Genomic DNA, 18,654 nt, shown 5'->3' with positions numbered 1-18,654 from the left:
CCTGCGTGGAGGTGATGTGGTTTGCTAAACCAGCAGGAAAAAAGCCTGAAATACAAGTGAATCGTCCCCTGCTGAAATAACAAATGCAACGGGTTCTGTGAAAGGTCGCTGCTGGCAGGGGGAAGAGGGGCAGGGAAGGGGACTTGCTCCCTTCAGAGCAGTGAGTGAAGGGGGCAGGGAGATGCTGCTGGGCAGGGCCGCGGTGCGTTGCTGCCATCGAGGTGAGGCACAGCTCTGGATCTTTTTTTTTTATGCTGCACCATGTGGAAATATTCGCTCTACAGTTTTCCTCTTGGGGACATAAAGTTACTGCTCGGCTGCCCTGGACAGCTTCATCCGTGCACCTCTCAGTTCACAAGCTTCAACAGAAAGGCTTCTGGCCTTGCAGGTCCCCAAAGCAGGATATAAACAGGGGCCTTTCGCTCTGCGTAACTTCTGGCTTGCTTTTTGTTGAGTCATCCTAGGGACAAGCCAAGGGACCGTTCGTGCCAGCACACCCTGGTATTTCAGTCCGCCCGCGTGTGCGATGACCGGCGTTGCCAGCGGAGCTGGACAGGACATTCCCACTCCCCTCCCCGGAAGATAAAATCAGCAGGAACGCCAGCAGAACCTGCCAGTGCTTCAGCACGTGGGTTGCTTTGTCCTTTTTGGGGTTTAACCTCCAGCTATAAACTTTCTCCTTTGGGGATCTGCACGCGAAGTGGGCTTCATAAGTCTTGTGAAGACGCGATGGTAAAACTTGGCAGTGTGAGGTGCAAACGTCTTTGAGGCCTGAATTCAGTCAGCGAGACTCTGAGGGCATGCTGCTGGCGGCTGCGTTAGCGTGGCAGCCTTTCGCATTTCTTTTTTTAGGCGCAGGAGAGAGACGGGCGTACCCAGAGGCGGTCCAAAAATCCAAACTGCCGGGACAGGCCTGGGATCAGGAGGCTTTTGCTGGGATGCCTGAAGCGAGGGCATAAAGTTTGGTGAGGCCAAGGGGAAAAACGCTTGGAGATCAGACTGGAAATGGGAACTGACTGCTCGGATAGCGAGATCCTGAAGCTGGGAGAAAATACCCTCCAGAGCAGAGGGGTTTAGTTAAACAGGAGCAACCCGAAGCAGAGAGGGCACAAGTGGCTGCTTGGTAGGAAGGCCAGGGGCTGTAGCAGGCGTTGCCCGGGGCTCACGTTGATGCCAAAGAGGAGGCAAAGTGTGGGCAGGCAGGGAGCAGCTGGCGGTGAAGCGAAAGAGGCAGGGGGAGAGGGTAACGCTGAGCAAACGCTCCGTGTTGTTACGTGACACGGTCGGAGCGCCGATGGCTTCCAGATGTTTTCCCTCTGGTGCCAGCAGCACTCCCGCACGTGCTGTCCCGTTTCTTCCTACGCGAGTGGCGTAAGCCCAGCCAGCCCCGACTCTCCTCTGGGACCAATAGCTCTTCTCGCTGGGGTTACAACCAGTTCGGCTTTGTGGCTTCTCCTTTCTCTGAAGATAAATGCGCGAGGGTTTTGGGGACGGAAGGGGACGGTGACCGAAGACAGCGGGGGGACACAAAGAGGGAAGGAGGTGAAGTACAGACGCGTTTGAAGTCACCGGGCTTGGACTCGGATCCTGAATAATGCTTCCCGTTTTGAAAGGAGCAGCCTCGGGAGGCGTTTTTCTTCCTGTCCAGACAGCCGCCGGCAGGAATGTAGGGCAGGGATAACGAGCCCGCCGTGCCGGCGTGCCGCAGCCGTTCCCGAGCCAGCGGAGGAGGAGGCAGGCTCGCAGGGACGCCCGGGCTCGCCAGTAATGAGGAGCAGCAGTGCCAGCGCCAGGCAGCAGCAGGGCCAGTAGCCGGAAAAAAACCACGCGTCTGAGAAGGGGAGAAGAAAGCCAGGCTCCCCCCGCCCTGGGCATGGCTAGCTTTCGCCTTGCTGGGAAGGGATGTGACGGGGAAGGATGCTGGGGACGTCAGCCCGGTCCTGCAGCCAAACGCAAGCGCTGAGCGGTAACGCAGACGGGCCAAGCCTGCAAGTGCAAAGCATCAGGCCGTCCGCAGCCTCGCGGGCGGATGAAGCTGCATAAGTCTTGCTTGTGCAGGGAGGGCGGGCCACCGACAGGCTCTCCGGGCATTTCTGGATGCTAAGGGGACACGGCAAGAGAGCCCAGCGCAGAGCCACGAGGATGGTTGAGGGAGCGGAGCTGTCTCCCTTCCGAGGAAAGGCCGAGGGAGCTGGGGCTCTAGCTCGGAGAAGAGGAGGCTGAGGGGTGACCTTATCAATGTTTATAAATACGTAAGGGGCAGGCGTCAGGAGGACGGAGCCAGGCTCTTCTCGGCGACATCTAATGATAGGACAAGGGGCAGTGGGTGCAAGCTGAAGCATGGGAGGTGTTCACAGGAGGAAACTTTTTCCCGGTGAGGCTGACAGAGCGCTGGGACAGGCTGCCCGGGGGGCTTGTGGAGTCTCCTTCTCCGGAGACGTTCAAAACCCGCCTGGACGCGGTCCTGTGTGACCTGCTCGAGGTGTTCCTGCTCCAGCGGGGGGGGGATTGGGCTAGGAGAGCTTTCAAGGTCCCTTCCGATCCCTAACGTTCGGTGGGTCTGTGCCGTCACTGCGCCAAGCAGAACCCGTTCCCACCGTGCCATCCGCGAGGCTGCGCTCCCTCGAGCCTTGGGGACTCGTTCGCGTTGACCCTGGCGAGAGCCAAACCCTCAGCTTGGATGACACCACGCGCTGGACGGGGTAGGACGTTGCTCCTGCTGAAATTAGTGACAGCCAGCTCCCTTCGGCAGGACCAGGCCTCCGGCTTGATAAAATCACCCAGGGGTTCGTGCTGTCCCTGGGTCTGCTTCTTGCCTTTCCCCGTCCCGCTCCAGAGCACAAACTCTGGGGCTTGGTGTGCCCTGCGTCCACCCACGCTGGCAGCAGGTAGAGATGGAGCTGCTGGAGGTTGCATTTCATCAGGAAACAAACACCGCGAGTGATCTGAAGATGGTGGTAGTCTAAACACCCTGCATGGGCAAGCCTAAATTTATGCAAGTTCAAAAAGAAAAAAAAAAAAGTATTTTCAGAGCTCTGACTGGCCTAAAATTGCTAGAGTGAGAGGACGAGACTGCTGCGTGTGATCTCACTGTGGTTTCCTGCAAATGGGGCTAGCAGATACAACGGGAGTCTTTTGTCTTCATTTAATTCCTTTTTGACTCCCACATGCAATTCTTTTTTACCTTGAGCAGTGACAATCGTCTCTCAAACCAGGACGTTGCCCCTGGGGCTGGCTTTTCGTGAGCTGGCTCCGGGGGCCCTTTCAGACCTTTCACGTTCCCTTAGCACGTAGCGGTGAGGCAACTCGGGGGATTTAATCCTTTTTTTAATACGGGTAAAATTCTTTTCTTTTCCTTTCTCAGCTGAAGAGCACGATCCGGAAGACGAAAGGGAAGGTAGCGACGTCTCCTTAAAGATAGCCTCGGTTTTGCCCGGGCTTCGCTATGCCTTACAGAAAGCCACCAGTTCTCCCCGGGGGGACGCGCTCAGTACCGACGTGCGCATCAAACAGCACTTCCAGGAGTACGCAAAGCTTGAGCAAAACGCGCAGCACGCCTCGGGCCCGAACGACGACGTTCCCCGTCCTTCTCACCTGCCGCCAGCCGAGGATGAACGTATTAAATCCTCCGAAAAGCGCTCAGAGCAGTCCTTCTCCCAGCTGCAGCATTACCTCTCCGATCCCAGCAGCTACACTCTGGAAATGTCAGCTGCCTTAGGATGTTTGGCTGGTGCTGTTCAGTCTCTTTGCTGCAGCTCGGAGGCTGCTCGGGAAGCAGACTGCCCTTTAGCTCCGCCGCCAGACCCTGTTCCTCCTGACGTGCCAGCGGAAGTCAAACTCAAGGGTGAAAACCCAAAGCCCACCGCTGCGGGGCCGGGCTGGAGCGGTGAAGGCCCCCCAAAAGACGTGAGCTCAGCCAGCGAGCTTTGGATGCAGCAGAACAAGAGGAAATCCAGCCAAGCCGCTGTGACCGGTGCCGGGAAGAAATGGTCGCCCCTCAAGATGCAAATGCATCCGGTGGGGGACAGCAGCAGGGACAGGAAAGCAACCAAGAGGAAAATCGCCTTCTCTTTTCCCCAAAAGCCGGGGCTTACGGCCAGCTCCAACGAGCCCATGCTTAAATTAGCCAATTTAGAGTTTCCGCACAGAAGGAAAAGAGGTAAGTGCTGTGTAATTGGGACCGGCTTCCTCCTGCTTCTCCAGGGCAGCCTGCTTGGATACCGAGGCTTTCTTAGGAAGCTCCCTGAGGGTCAGCTTTCTGGCTTGGGGCCTCGCTGGAACGACAAACGCGAGACTGATCCCGCCCGATCTGCCCTGCTGGGAGCTGCTGCCTGGCCCGAGCTGTTCGCGCAGGGTGTCCCGGGTTGGGGGATCAGCTGTCCTCGGAAAGCTCCCCTGTCTCTGCACAGAGGGTGGGCAAAACCCGTCCTTCGGAGCCAGCCCCGGTCTCCGCCTGATCCGCGGAGACGCTCCGAGCGGGTTGAGGTGAATCCCAACCCTGGAGCCACCTGCGCAGAGGCGGCGTCACGCCCGGCGCTCTCCCCTGGCGCCTACGCACGTCATGAGTGGCGGTGGCAGCTCTGGAGACGGGTGGGGGACGCGCGGGGGGCGCGCGCGGCAGCTGGGCTGAAGGCAGCTCTGATCCGCAGGCCCCCGGGATCTGCCCTGCCCTGCTCCTGGTGACGTTGCCGGTGGAGCTGCGAGAGGTTCTTGGAGAGGTAAATAAGTACCCTAGGGGTGCAGGTGTGCCAGGCAGGAACTGGAGTGGCTTATCCCTGAAGATCGCCCGTTCTAGGTCAGGAAAACGGGTTTCTAACGAGCCGAAGAAGCGATGCCTGGCTTTAATAAGTGCTTTCTGACCATTTGCGTCAGTAACCCGTTGGATCAGGAGCATAAATCGAGTTAGCGAAGGCCGTTCTGCTGCTGCCGGTCACTTCGAGAGCAGTCCTGCCGCGGTCTTCAGCTGAATATCTTGCGACGGTTGGGTTTTCAATCTGAGCGTGTCTCAGACGAAAAGAAATGCCCTCCCTTTTTCCTTGCCCCAGGTGCAGAGGTCCTGTCTGCAGAATTTGTGCACAATACGCAGGCCGAACCCGCCCAGAAGGAAACCTCGGCCCCCGACAGCCCTGGCTTGGAAACAAAGAGACCAAAGACACCGAAGAACTCAGACGTGAAAAAAGTTCCTGCTGCTGAGGCCGTCGCAAAGCCGGGGAAGAGTAAGGTGACAAAAAGCGTGGCGAGCGGCCCGCTGAAACCTGCAGCCAAAAAGCCGGCAGAAAGCGGTAAGAACGCTGCGGAAATTTACTTTAAGCGTAGAGCCATCAAACGTCAGGGGCAGGTCGTGACCAGGTGGAGGTAACAGCGCGGTCAGCAGCAGCCAGAGGGCCTCCCTCTGCTCACGGCCAGCGTCTGCCCAGGTTTTCGGGCCATTTTCTTAATCCAGTCGCTTTAAAAAAAAAAATAAAGGGCGGAACTGTCACACCCTTCGCAGACTGCAGGGGGTTTAGGAGGCAGAGTCGGGTAGCCCCGGAGCGCGGCGTCTGCAGGTGCTGGCTGGGAGTCTGCTTCTAAACCTGAGAGCCAGTATTACGGTGCCAAGATAAATGGTGGAGCGGCAGAGTCGTTTTCTTTGTTCATTCGTCGCGTTTTTCTCACGCCCAAGCTTTGACGTCCTTTTTCGGAGCTGTGTCTGGGCTTCCTTTTCCCTCTCCCCGGCGAAGCGGGAGGCTTTCAAGACCGGTTGTGCCACCTCGGCTCTCGGTTCGTCCGCTCTTCGTGCTCTTTTGTCGCCGCCTTGCTGTCAGGCTTCCTGATACGTGGCAGGTTTCATCAGCGGGCCCGTCGGACGCTGCTCCTCACTGCGCTCGTGGCGTGGGGTTCCTGGAGCAGCTCCGGCCGGCGCTCTTCGTAGGGTGGGTCCTGAACTGTGTTCGATTCACCCGGAGGGCTCCATCCGCGCTTCCGTACCTAAATCAGACAGGCCGAACGCCGGGTTCTGCCAGAAATGCAAAATAAGAGCGGTTAGCAGCAAAAAAAAAAAAACACTCGATTTATGCGTCCTGCTGCGTGCTTCCCAAGGAGATTAAATACAACGCGCGGGACCCCAGCGCGGTTCTCGTTTAATAAGGTTTCGCTTGGAGAAACGCCGTGCTGCTTTTTGGAAGGTGTTAACCTCAGTTAATGACTTCGTGCTTGACGAACACGGGCCTCGAGCCAGGGCGAGGGGCGTTTTTAGTCCTGGGAGCTAAATCAACGCTTATTTTCCGTGCTCCTGCCGCCTCTGGGAGCCCCCAGGTTTCTGCGTGTGCCCCGAGGGGCAGCTCAGGGGCGGGTGATGCCGATGAGGGGGTGTGCAGGGGGAAGCACGAGGGCAGAGGGGGGGGGGGGTTCTCTGTGTTTTAGAGGGCTGGGGGGCTCGTTGTAAATATGTGGGTTACTGTGGACACAGCGCAGGGTTTCTTCTGTGGCGAGGAGTGCAAGTCTTCAGGCCAGAAGCACAAAGGAAAAAAAAAAAAAACAGATTAACGAAGCACTTTAAAATATCTCAGGCTGTTCGTAACTGCCCAAACTACGCTGTGCGCAGAGGCCAAGGGAAGTTTTCTTCCCTCTGGGTCCCGTGCGATTTATTTTTGAGGATAAACCCCGTTCCTGCGGTCAGCTGGATCCCGACTCTGGATCCTTCCGTAGCAGCCCCGGCTGGCGTGAGCACGGGGGTTTTGGGGTTGTTTTCGTGTGCGCGAAGTCGCTGTCGGAGAGGCAGCTTCTTCCTGCCAAACTGAGGTCCTTAAGAGGGAATTAAGTGAGGTGCGCCGAACGCCGCAGTCCCTGTCTGAATGCCATTCGTTTGTTAGCCTGCTTCGAACCCCTTCTCGCGGCAGAACTGCGTGGCCTTCATCTGTTCTCTTTTTTTTTGTTTTAATGCAGAGGGGAAGGAGCCATTCGCCGCCGTTCCGAGCGACGCTTCTTCGCAGAGCCACGCGGCGGACAGCCAGATGAGTGAGATTTACCCGGGTGCTGTTGCAAGCCAGGTTTTTGATCCGAAGGGGAACGACTACGAGTCCCACGCCCTGAACTTGCTGGCTGACCTGGCTCTGGGTTCTTGCATTCCTCCGTTCATCCCCAGGGACGGCGGGACGATCTCCCTGTCCTGCAGCCCGCCCCACGACTCCGCGAAGGAGCAGCAGGGCCTCCGCAAGCAGAAATCCTCACGCGCTGCCTCCGACCACGAGTACCACAGGGTAGACAAGCTCGCGAAGGGAGCTGCCTTGCCTGGCAAAGCGTCACCCAACCAGAAGCTTCCACCTGCTGGAAAAACAGACTTAAAAGACTCCCTGCCCGGGGAGAAAAGCCCCGGGATCTCCGCCAAGAAGAACAGCCCGAACCCCAACCCCGCGAAAACCCGCGCGTTGCCCCCGAGGGAGGCTCAGGAGGCCGCCGAGGCCAACAAGCACTCCTTCATCTCCTCCGAGCACTCGTACGCCTCGCTGCTGCCCGAGCACCTGAAGAAACACCCGTATCCCAAAAGCTCCCCGTACTCGGGGCCGGCGCCTTCCAGAAACGGGACGAGGGGCGCGCGGGCGGGACCCCTGGTGGGGAAGGTGCTGCCTTTCCGCCACCAGCAGGGCAGCGCCCGCCCGCAGCGTCCCGCCGAGGCCGCGGCGGCGCGCTGCGGGAGCTGCCTGCTCTCCCCCGGGCTGAAGGAGGATTTCGCCAGGACCCACGCGGTGAAGAGCTGCGGCGAGTCCGTGGAGGTGACGTGCCGGCGGGAGGCTGGCTACCTCTTCAGCTTGGACAGCAAGTACACCAACAACGAGCTGGAGAAGACGGTGATCCGCGCCCTGCATGGGTGAGTGAGTCTGGAAGAGCGTCCGCAGGGGGACGCCTCTCGAGAAACAGCCAGAGCACTTTCGGAATAGGTTTTCGTTGCTCTTTTGGCTTTGCTTTTGCACGGTAATCGCCCTTTTCTTTGTGCTGAATGCCCCGTTGCGTTGCGCCGAAGCTTCCTGCGGCTCTGGTACCTTGAGCCACGCACTCAAGCGCTTGCTTCTCTTCTTTCCAACCCGTCGGAAACCACGTCGAGTGATCCGTGACGCAGCTGGGCGCTCGCAGCCCTCCTGCACCGGGGCTTAGCAGCTTGGGGAAGCAGGAGATGCGTGACCTTGGTCAGCCGGAGGGGAGGGTGAGGGCGTTTCGAGCCGTGTTTGCTTTCCCTTCCAGGCCCTGGGACCCCGAGCTGCCCGACGACGTGGAAGAGATGAAGCTGATACTTCACATGTGGGTGGCTCTGTTCTACAGCAAGCCCAGCAAGGTCCTGAGCAGCAGGAGGAAGGTGGTGGAGCACAGCAACCCCAAGAAGTTCGTCTCGTTGAACAGCACCGGGGACTTCCTGGAGCTGAGCGATGACGGCGAGGAGTCTTTCGGGCCGGAGACGTGCCCCGCGGACTCTCGGTCGGAGCCTGACCAGACTCCTAGCAGCTCCCCGGATCCCAGCACGCACTGCCAGGGGCCCTTTCGCCCGGGGGAGAGCCCCGCGGACTCTCAGACCGACGCCGTCGACAGTACGGTGTCGTCTTCTTCAGGGGAGCTGCCCCCCGGCGAGGAGGAGCCTTCCTCCACAAGCTCCGAGAGCCCTTCCCTCGCTGAACGCGCCGCTCGGAGCAACCCGGCTGAGAAATTCGGGCAGCTGGACCTTCCCGAGGAGGAGCACGCGTGCGACGTCTCAACCGCCGCTGCGGTAAGAGCCCGGGGGGGGCGAACGCACAATCCCTTTGGCGCTTGTAGGAGCGGGTTCTTGTGAGAGGAACGGAGCGGGCGGGCTTTTGCGGGGGAGGCAGGTGGCGGGGTCCCCGAAGCAGGACACGGGGAAGTCACCCAATGGTTGGCTGCCCCGACGGATGGGCCAGGCCACGCGCACACGCCCAGCGTCACCAAAAAAAGGTTTCCAGTTTGGATGTCCTCGTGGACTGAGCCGGCATCCCTGGGCTCCGACGGGAGTTCCCCGTCGCTGACCTCGGGAGGGACTCAGCGAGGAGGAATCCCGAAGGATTAGAGCAGTGAAAGCACTGACGTTCCTCGGGCAACGCCGACCTCGGAGAGGTTTCCCCCGCTCAGGTGGCAGGGCAGGGCTTCGCAGTATCTCCCTCACCCCTCCGGGGAAGTTAGCTACAATTTTGTTCCGGCTGAGTTTATTTTTTTAATTATTATTATTAGTTTTCAGTTTCTGCAGATGGCCAGGAGTGGAGGTATTTGGGTAAAATTAAAATTCAGATGCCTGCTGACATTTTTTCAAGCCTCAATTCTCAGATTAAAATAATCCCTTTAAGAACTCTGCCCCGTGAGCAAACAGGCAGCCACCGTATTGCTGCAGCTTTTTTGTTTTGCACAAAATACAAATATCCCGGTGGTTTTTAAAGCGTGGGTTCAGCGCTGTGGAGCAGGCGGGAGTGTTTGGGGGAGGAAACACGGGATCGCTGTCCGCAGCGCCATCACGGCTTGCTCGGGCGGATAAACCCAGCAGAAATAGGAGGATGCTGTTGCGTATTCTGGGCACTGGCTGACAACTTCTGCGCACTTTGGTCTCTTTTTTTGAGCCTCCTCACGATATAAATGAGGCAGAAAGCTTCGTACCTTCCCCTGGGCGTCTGTGGGCTCGTCGCGGGGTAAGGATTCGACCCGGGCTTGCTTCGGAGACAGACTCGTCTCCGCGGATGCTGCAGGGGGGTGGTTGCGCTGACGTCTGGGCGTTTAAAATGCCCGTCTCCGTTCCCTGCCTTTGCCTCCCTTGAGGCTTAACCTCCGGATTGTGTCGTTGCAGGCGGAGCTGCCCAGGGAGGGACAGCGCGACGCTTCCACCGCCCCCAGCCCCTCCGACGAGCTCGGCGATGCCCCCGCGCCCCGAGCCGCGCCGGGCGGGGAAAAACCACGCAAGCAAGCCCGGAATTTCAGCCCGGCTCCCCAGAATACGCAGCGCGGACGCGGGGAGCGGGCGGAGAGCGGCTGGGCGGCAGGCTCGGGGGGTGGCCCCGGTCCCCCCGAGGAAAGGGGGAGCGCGGGAGGCACCGGGAGTGGTGCGGAGGTGGAGGGGAGCAGCTGGGCCGGCAGCGGCGGAGCGCCACGCGCCTCTCGTCCGACGCCCTCGGAAGCGAGTCCCAAGAGAGCAAAGCCCGAGGGACTCGGTGGGGAAGGGAGGGCGTCGCGAGACCCCTTCAGGCGCCCGGAAAGAGAGGAGGAAGAAGTGGAGGAGGGAGAAGCAGAGGAAGAGGACTCGGAGAACGGCAGCGTGACGGCGGGGCCCGATGATTTAGCGTCTTCTGGAAGAGGTGGTGCCGACGCAGAGCGGAAGCCGGTGAATTTGGCGTGCCCAAGGGATTTTGGTGTTCCCGCAGAGGCTCCCGCACCCGCCCCTGCTGCCTCAGCCTTCCCCTGCGAGGGCCGATCGATGCCGGCCCTGTCGGATGGGACCGGGGCTGCCTCTCGGGGGCTCTCTGGTGGCACGGCCCCGAGCGTGGGTGCGCTGCAAGAGCCCCGGGGGGCTTTGGCCACCCCAGGGGCCGGGACAAACAGCGTCGCCTTGGCACGCGAAGCCGGCCCAGCCGACGTGGGTGACAGCGCGTTGGTGCCGCCGTTACCACCCGCTCCGAGCACGCACCACCCCGGTGTCCCCACAGCCGGTGCTGGACCCGCCGGAGAGGCGCTCGGGGATGGTTTGGAGCAGGAAGATGAGGATCGTGCGCCCTCTGCAGAAACCTGGCTGCTCGCCGGGAGCCAAGCTGCTGGCACGGCTGGCCTCGAGTCGCGGGGACCGGCGCCGACCTCGTCCCCTGGCCCCAGCTCTGCCTGCCGGGCGTTTTTTGACGGAGCAGCGGCCGTGGGGGCCGCTCCAGGGGTCCACGTGGCCGCGGCGCTCGTCCAGGCTCCGTCGAGGAGCAGCCCCGGAGGGAGCAGCTGCCTTCCCCGAGGTCGTGGAGGCGAAATTTGTGCCGCCCTCGCTTCGGGGAGCTCTGGTGAATCAAGCCCGGAGCGGAACAAGGGTTTGGTGGAAGGGCGGCGTAGCAGCCCCCCTGCCAGCCGCCCCGACGTTCTGGGGGAGTCCTCGCGAGCTGGTGATGGCCACGGCTTCGCCTTCGACCGTACGGCCTGGGCAGGGGACCACGAAGCCTGGGAGAATGCTGCGGCATGCCTCGGTGCACGCCAGCCCCCTGGGAGCAGCGAAACGAACGCGTCGGTGGCGGCCGAGGAGCCGGAGACCTCTCCCCGCGACCCGCTAGGATCAGATTCCTCCTCCTCGATGCGAGAGGTGGAGCCTCCGGGCAACCAACCTGCCCCCCCCGATCAGGAGCCTCCCCGGGGTGCCGATGCCCCTCGCCGCTTGTTAGAGCGAAGTGAGCGGGGGCCGCGTTGCCCCCCTGGGGAGCCCCCCGAGCACGAAGCTGCCGCGGAGCTGAGCGTGGCCACCGGGAGCCCGGACGGCTCCGTAAAGCCCGGATTTTCAGGAGAGGTGAAAAAGGACCCAGGTCTGTGCCGGACGGAGGCAGCAGAGAGCTCTCCCCTCGGTGTCCTCGTGCCCGGTGAGCCGGAGCCTGCTTCTCGTCCTCCTCCACGCGGCCACGAAGCAGGGCGGCGCGGCGCCGAGCCGGACTCGGTCCTCGGCGCTCACCCCGACACGAGTCGTGCTCCGCGCGGCGCCCCCGGGCCCTGCTTCGGGGAACAACAGCCACCAGGCGCCTGCCACGCGTGTGCCGGGCCCGGGGCCGGGGTGGCGGGGAGCCGCGAGGAGGAACCCGTCCCGCACGAGGAGGAGTGCGAGGGAGGAAGCGGCGTCCCCTTGGCCGGCCCGGCGTCTTTTTCAGCAGGATTTGTGCCGCGGGGGGAGCCCAGATCCGCGGGTGGCCAGGGCGAACACGAGGCCGAGGAGCCCGGCGTGTTCCCTGAGCCTCGCCGTGCCGACGTGGAGGTGGAGGAGGGAGCGATCCCCGTTCCCCCCTTCCCATCCCTGCTGTTACCTGCCCACGGGGACTCTGCGGGGAGCGCGGGGCTCGGTGACGCGGGGGACGGTGACGCTGGGGACGTGCCGGGTGCTGGCGCGAGGGCCGAACGCTTCCCCAGCACGGACGGACGCGCGGGCTCGAGCTCGGCCGACCTCTCCTACGAGTCCTACTCCAGCGACTCGGACTGGGAGTGCCCTGCACGGACTTCGCCTCCTCTCCTTCCATCCAGGGGCTGCTACAGCCCGGGATCGGGGGGTGGGGGGCGCCAGGACCAACTGCAGCTCCTCGGGGGGCGCGGAGGGGCGCAGCGAGGCCTGGGGCTCGCCGAGCTCGGACGAAGGCTGCCGGTGGGCCGAGCCCGGTGATCCCGGCGGGCCGGAGGAGGCCGGCAGCAGGCAGGTGCCACCGTACGTCAACATTACGGACAGCCGGGGGGTCTCCAAGGATTACCTCAACTTCACGGTCACCAAAAAACGCCGGGGCGGGAGGGGGAACGCGCGGCCTTCCAAGAGGCGCCGCCCCAGCGCGGGGCCGTCTCGTTGGCCGGGGTCGCTGCTGGGGGCGCGGAGGGGCTCGGAGGAGATGACCCAGCGCACTTTGGACATGGAGCACCTCCGCTTCCACTGCAAGCTAAACCAGATCCTGAGGCGGGGGCAACCGCCCGTTCCTACCTCCGGGAGCATCTTCCCGAGAGACCACTCGCGCCGGGCGGTGTCCGAGACGTTGCCCGGGCAAGAAGCTCCCGTCCCTCTGTCCCCGCGGAGCAGGAGCCCTCTGCAGGTGACGATCCTGCCCTTGGACCCGCAGCCGGGTGGCTTTGGGTGGCACCGCCGGCGCGGGGACCCGTCCCGTTACCCCCCCCGGCACGAGAGGAGCGGGGCCGCGTCCCAAAACCGCGCCCGCGCCGCTCCCTTCCGCCTCGGCGAGCTCGAGTACGAAAACCAAGCGCGGGGCCCGCAGGGGGACGCCTCGGCCGTCCTCGGCGAGTACGCCGGCTTCGAGGGGCTGACGCTGAGCAGGGTGGAGGCGGGAGGAGAGGACCGAGGGAAGGGCCCGGCACGCGGCGAGGCCGCAGGCGGTCGGCCAAGGCCGGCCCGGCCCGGGCGGACGGCGGCGTTCGGGGACTTGGTGGCGGAGCTGTGCGGGACGCTGCGGGGCCGCCTGCGCAGCGTGGCCAAGGGGGCCTGCAGGCGCCCGGGGATGTTTTACCTGGTGGAGACGGGAGAGGAGGCTTTCTTCGCGAGAGTGAAGGTAAGGCTGGGTGGGGAGGGGTGGCTCCGGGCGGGAGACACATCAGGTGGGGCAGGCAGAGGGCTCCCAGCCCTGATTTCACACCCCCCGCATCGCGGCCAGCCCCGTATCCCACCTGGCTTCCCCGTCTCTCTCCCTTTCCCTCTTCCTCGCACGCTCCGGAGACGCGGGGGGCTTTTTCCTCTGCTTTTTCGTCCTCTGCGAGCGGTCGCAGCCCCTGCTGTCCTCCAGGAGTCATACCGCCAGCTGCCGGCTCTCGCCCGGCTCCGAAGGTACCCCGCGCGCAAACCTTCCCAGCGATTTCTCTTTCAGACCTTGCTGAAGAAAGACGGCCACGTGGAGATCGAGCCCCTGAGCTTCTGCAGCGCGAAACGCCCGGACAGCGACCGGCTGCTCGTCGTGATCAGGAACGAGGACATTTCCTCGCACATCCACAAGGTAAGACCCGAGACTACCGTTTTTTTTTTGCTTATTTCCTACCAAAATTTGGGAACGCCATTTGGGACGCGTGAGTATCAGGGTCCATTTTATGGGTTTTTAACCTTCGCACTAACTATACCCGTAAATTCAGTTGTCACTCCCTGCGGACACGCTGTTATTTACACGGAAAGAGCACTGCTTCTCGAAGATCTGTTGAAAACAGCTCTTTTTAAAATCACCAAGCGAGTCAGTTCTGCTTTCCCGGTCCCCTTCTGATCGCAGAGGACGAGGCGGATCCCCACCTTGTCCCCAGGCGGGGCGAGCGGTGCGCCAAGTGGTCGAAGCTGTCGGCACTGACGTACGTGTGTCTGCCCTGAGCAGGTCCCATGCTTGCTGAGCCTGAAGCACTGCCCCAACGTGGCGTTCGCCGGTGTGGACAGCCCCGAGGACATCGCGGTTCACACCTACCAGGAGCTCTTCCACACCGGTGGCTTCGTGGTGTCGGACGACGAGGTGTTGGAAACGGTGACACTGGGTGAGTCTCGCTGCCGCCTCCTGCGTGCGGATGTTCGGGGTGAGCTTCCCAGCTCCTTTTCTGACATCCGCTTCCGAAATCTTCCCGTGGGTGTCATCTCTTCCTGCGTTAACGGCGGCAGTTGTTCCCCTCTAATCGGTGTCTGAAACCCCGTCTGGATGATGGGTCCAGGTCAGGGGCTCCCCAAAATATTTACACACTGGCACAAACACGGTGGAGGCCAAAACCACGAGGGGCTGGAGCGGGGGATGGACGTACGGGGATGTTCGGCCTATAAAGGGAGGGCAAACGGGAGGCGGTGCTGTTGTCTTCAGCTCCTCCGGGGTGTTAAAACAGCCACGCTCCTGGAGATGCGCGGTGATGGGACAGGTTGCACGCTTACCCTGTGAGATATCGGGGCGGGGGGGGGAAATTCACAGCGGGTGTGCTTCCAGACACTGGGACCGCATCCCAGAGAGGCCGTGAACCCGCATCCCCGGAGATATTTGCGGCTCACCTGGACAAAGCCCTGAGCAACCCGTGGTGGCCCTGCTTCGAGCAGGGGTTGTGCTCCTTGGGGCCGTTTCCTCCTCGGTTACCCTCTGGCCCTTTGCTGTCTCCCCAGGCCAGCTGAAGGAGGTGGTGAAGGTGCTGGAGAAGCTGAACGGGAGCGGACGGTGGAAGTGGCTCCTTCACTACAAGGAGAGCAAGAAGCTCCGGGAAGACGTCAGGTGATGGCTCTGCAGCGGCAGCTCCCTTCTCCTTTTGAGTGTGGCGTCCCCTCGGATGCTCAGCGTGGGGACACGGGGAGTCAGGTGCCTCCGGTTGGGTTTTGGCCCCTCTCACAAGATGAAACACGAAGCTTTTTGTCTCCGTGAGAGCTCTCCCCGTCACGGAGGGACCACAGGCGTGGAACTGTCAGCGTTTGCACGCTAGCAAATAACACGTGCTGGATTTTTTGATACCCGTGCCGAGGGAGCAGCAGGACGTGGGGCCTGGAGAGGATCAGCTGGCCCCGAATGCTGCGTCTTGCACGTGGTCCCGGACGAGGCAGAGCTCTGGCAGCTGCCTCTTGCACCCCGCTGTACCTCCAGAAGGCGATTTCCCCCCCTCTCTTTTTGGCAGGCGCACGCTCCGTGTGTGTGACAGCCTGCGAGGGGCTGAGGGAAGGCACAAAATTACGCTCGAGAAGCTGCAAACCGAGCTTGCCCCCAGCTACCCTGGCTCATTCGCACAGGCACTGGGAGCTCAGGGTGCTTTCCTGGGCCTCTCTCTCTGCCCCTCCGCTTCTTTGCCATTTCCTTTTCTGCCCCACCACCCGTGTGAGCGGGGGAGCTCCGAGAGAGGCCCCCCAGGATGTTGCGGGGAGCGTGTAAAATCAAACCTCGCTGGGAAAAGCAGAACTTCTCCCCCTTTAAGGTTATTCGCAACGGCATGCGTGCTTAAATAATGCAGTTGGAAAAAGAGAAGACGGGGCATAACGTGCTCATTAAAACGTCCTGCTTTTATCCCGGCTGAGCTCGGAGAGGGACGTTTTTACGAGGCGGGCTGCCTTTCCTAGTGCTAAACCGCTGGCCAGGAAGGTCAGCTTTCGAGTAACGGCCTCGGAGCAAAGAGGAAACCGGGCTGTTCCCGCCGAGCTGAAAGTGCGGCAACAGACGGGGAGGAATCTCAGATCCCCTCTGCTCTAAGCAGTTAGCGTTAGCGCACGGTAATTGTTTCAACGACCTGCTTTTCAGTCCTCCGGGTGTTTCCTTGAGCTCAGAGCAGGAGTTTTTCCTTGTGCTCGTCGCCGGCACGCGTGGAGCGTCTCTCAGCTCCGCTGTGGTGCGGGGTATCAAGTAGAAAAGTGCCCGCGAGGCTGGAAGAAGCATGCCTGGGGGAAAAGCTGGTCCCGTCGTGCCCGCTCGTTCCCTGGGAAGGATTGGGGTGCCGCCCCCTTGCCCCTTGCTGCTTCACCTTGCCCCTCTCCCCGCAGGGTGGACGCCAATGCCCACAAGAAGAACTTGATCCTGAAGTCGTGCCAAGGAGCCGACCTCATCGAGGTGCTGCACTACCACTCGTGCGACTCCCGCTCGCCCCCCACCTCCGAGTACGTGAAGTGCTTGTTGAACCTGCAGGTCCAGCACGTCCGCGCCAGGTTCGCCGTGTACCTCACGGGTAAGGACAGGCTCCGGGCGCCGCTGCCGCTGCCCTCAGCCCCAGGCGTCCCCCCCAAAAAACTCTGTGGGACGGTGCAGTGCAGGTGGAGGGGGGGACAAGAAACTTCCTTTGGGGGAAACATCCTTTTTTTTTTTTTGCTCCCATTTCTGCCAGAATCCCTGATTTGAGGTGTGGGTGCGGTGCGGGCAGTCTCACGGGGAGTCAGTGCAGTAAAAGGGCAAAATGAGCGGATTTTTTTTATTTTTTTTTTTGGAGGTCTGGTAAATTCTGGCAGGTTTTCGAGCCTGTGGCTGGCTTTGCGTCACACTCTGATTGTGGCCGGGCTTGGCTGAGGCTGTGCGCGAGGCGCTGTCATTAAATCTGCTCACATTCGCAAAACAGAATAACTGCAGTGGGATTTGGGGAGGGGGAGCGTTTTCTGTGGCTCTCAGCACAATCCCGTGCGCGTGTGTGACTTGGTGCCGCTCCTCCTTTCGCAGAGAAGCCCGGTGTCAGCAGGGAGGTCTTCGAAAGCAAAGGAATCCTCGTGGCCGACGTCAACACCTTCCTCGGGACGGTGCAGAAAGTGGCTGCCCCGTTTAGGAGAAGCTACTGGTAAGGGAGAGGGAGGGGGTGCTTGGGATCGACCCCTTTCTTCCCCCGAAAGGCGGCGAATGGCTGAGGAGCGGGGTGAAAACACCCCGGGAGCAGCTCCTGGGTGTCTGCGGGGAGCCGGGGTCCCGAGGGACCGCCTGCAGGACCCCGGGGCCTTGGTGCTGCTGCCCGGAGCCACGAGGGGAGCGGGGCAGTGACAGTGACAGTGCCACCTCTCTGTCTTGCAGGTGACGAAGCTGTGCCCTGGCGCGGCTCCTCCCCGGGTCCCCGCAGTGCTGCCGGGGGCGTTGTGATCCTCTGCAGGGTTGTGATCCTCCGCAGGTCGGCCCCCGCGTCCTGGCGCCGCACGCGGGAGCCCCGCGCAGCACAGAGCAGGGGCAGGGGCAGGTTGGCTTTAGTTCTGTATATAGAAATTATTTAAAGACGGCTAATGTAAATCCCCCCGGGGATTTATTCCCTGCCGTCGAGTTGGACGTAGGACAGCGGTTACGTTAATGTTACAGTTTTAAGTTATTGCGGTGGTTTTAAGCAGTTAGTGCAGCTGACCGGGGAAGAAATAGGAACGTGAGAAGAGAAGCAGCGTACCTGAAGGGTAGGAGCAATACTAGCCGGCTGTAGTAAAAGCATTTTCCACGTGACACTGTACACAAGATGCATGCGTTAGGTGCTGGGGGGCGGGGGGGGGTGGATGTCTTAAAAGCTGTTTGGGGACCATTGCCCAGCGGTCGGGGAGCCTGCAGCCTCTACACACTACATTTCGAGTCCGCCGCGTTGCCCCTCGGTACCATTTCACTGCTGGGACGTGAATGCTTTCCAGCCTAGGGAAAGTCTTGTAAATGCTGGAACAAAACCCTCTTATTTATGGTAGGTCAAACGAACACGCACCACGAAGAACAACAGCACTGAGGACCTTTGTAAGAGCCCCTCCGTACGCACGTGGGGGACAGGGTTGGCCTTTGGTGCTTTGTTTTTTTGTTGTGTTTTAAAAAAAAAAAAAAAGTAATGACAGGAGAAGCTGTGTACAGGATGACTTTGTATAGAGTTTGTCAATTAAAACCTGAAAAAAAAAAACCTCTGTTAGTGGCTGTTCTCCGGGTAGGGTGCTCCTGCTCCGCACGCAGGGGCAGAGGGTAAGGATGGGGAAGGGGCTGCAGGGGCAGAAGCGTGAGGAGCGGCTGAAGTCACGGGGAGGGTTCAGCCCGGCGAAGAGGAGGCTGAGGGGAGGCCTCACTGTGCGCTACAACTTCAAGGGGAGCAGAGGGGCAGGCGCTGAGCTCTGCTCTCTGGGGACAGCGACAGGGCCCGAGGGAACGGCATGGGGCTGGGACAGGGGAGGGTCAGGCTGGGGGTTAGGGACAGGTTCTGCACCCAGAGGCGGTCGGGCACTGGGACAGGCTGCCCTGCCGGCAGTGCTACGGCCCCGTAATCCCGCCCCAGCAGTGCCAAGAGGCAGCAGAGCACCCAGCTCGCAGGAGAGCAGCAGGCGGTGGGAGAAGCAGCACGGGGTACGGGGGAAACTTCCCCTGCGGCAGCCACCGCGGCGAGCCTCGTGGGGCGATGGAAAGGGCACCGTGCTTCCCGCAATGGGCGCGAGCAGCCGGGGGAGGAAGTGCTGAAAGCCCCGAGCAAGGGAGGAAGGAGCCAGGTTGGGCGCAGCACCGCTGGGTGTAGGAGCTGAGAGCCAACAGCCCGCTTCCCCCTTCAGCAGCGGCTACAGGCAGAGGA

General features: G+C 61.3%; 1 protein-coding gene across 1 annotated transcript in view; it reads left to right on the top strand.

Annotated features, from left to right (window-relative positions):
• The window catches only part of TASOR2 (transcription activation suppressor family member 2), a 36,023-nt gene extending 19,090 nt beyond the window's left edge, over positions 1 to 16,933 (top strand). The window contains 13 exon segments of the mRNA XM_066990559.1: positions 434 to 628; positions 3,365 to 4,159; positions 4,650 to 4,718; positions 5,046 to 5,282; positions 6,925 to 7,846; positions 8,218 to 8,734; positions 9,815 to 12,196; positions 12,198 to 13,238; positions 13,551 to 13,676; positions 14,040 to 14,193; positions 14,798 to 14,903; positions 16,151 to 16,332; positions 16,815 to 16,933. Coding sequence (XP_066846660.1) covers positions 434 to 628; positions 3,365 to 4,159; positions 4,650 to 4,718; positions 5,046 to 5,282; positions 6,925 to 7,846; positions 8,218 to 8,734; positions 9,815 to 12,196; positions 12,198 to 13,238; positions 13,551 to 13,676; positions 14,040 to 14,193; positions 14,798 to 14,903; positions 16,151 to 16,332; positions 16,815 to 16,933 — 6,845 coding nt within the window.
• The last annotated feature ends 1,721 nt before the right edge of the window (positions 16,934 to 18,654 follow it).

This window comes from Anser cygnoides, chromosome 1 (assembly GCF_040182565.1).
Source record: "Anser cygnoides isolate HZ-2024a breed goose chromosome 1, Taihu_goose_T2T_genome, whole genome shotgun sequence".
In the NCBI taxonomy this organism is placed as follows: Eukaryota; Metazoa; Chordata; class Aves; order Anseriformes; family Anatidae; genus Anser; species Anser cygnoides.
The sequence above is the reverse complement of the archived record's forward strand: the minus strand, read 5'-3'. Positions and strand labels throughout refer to the sequence as shown.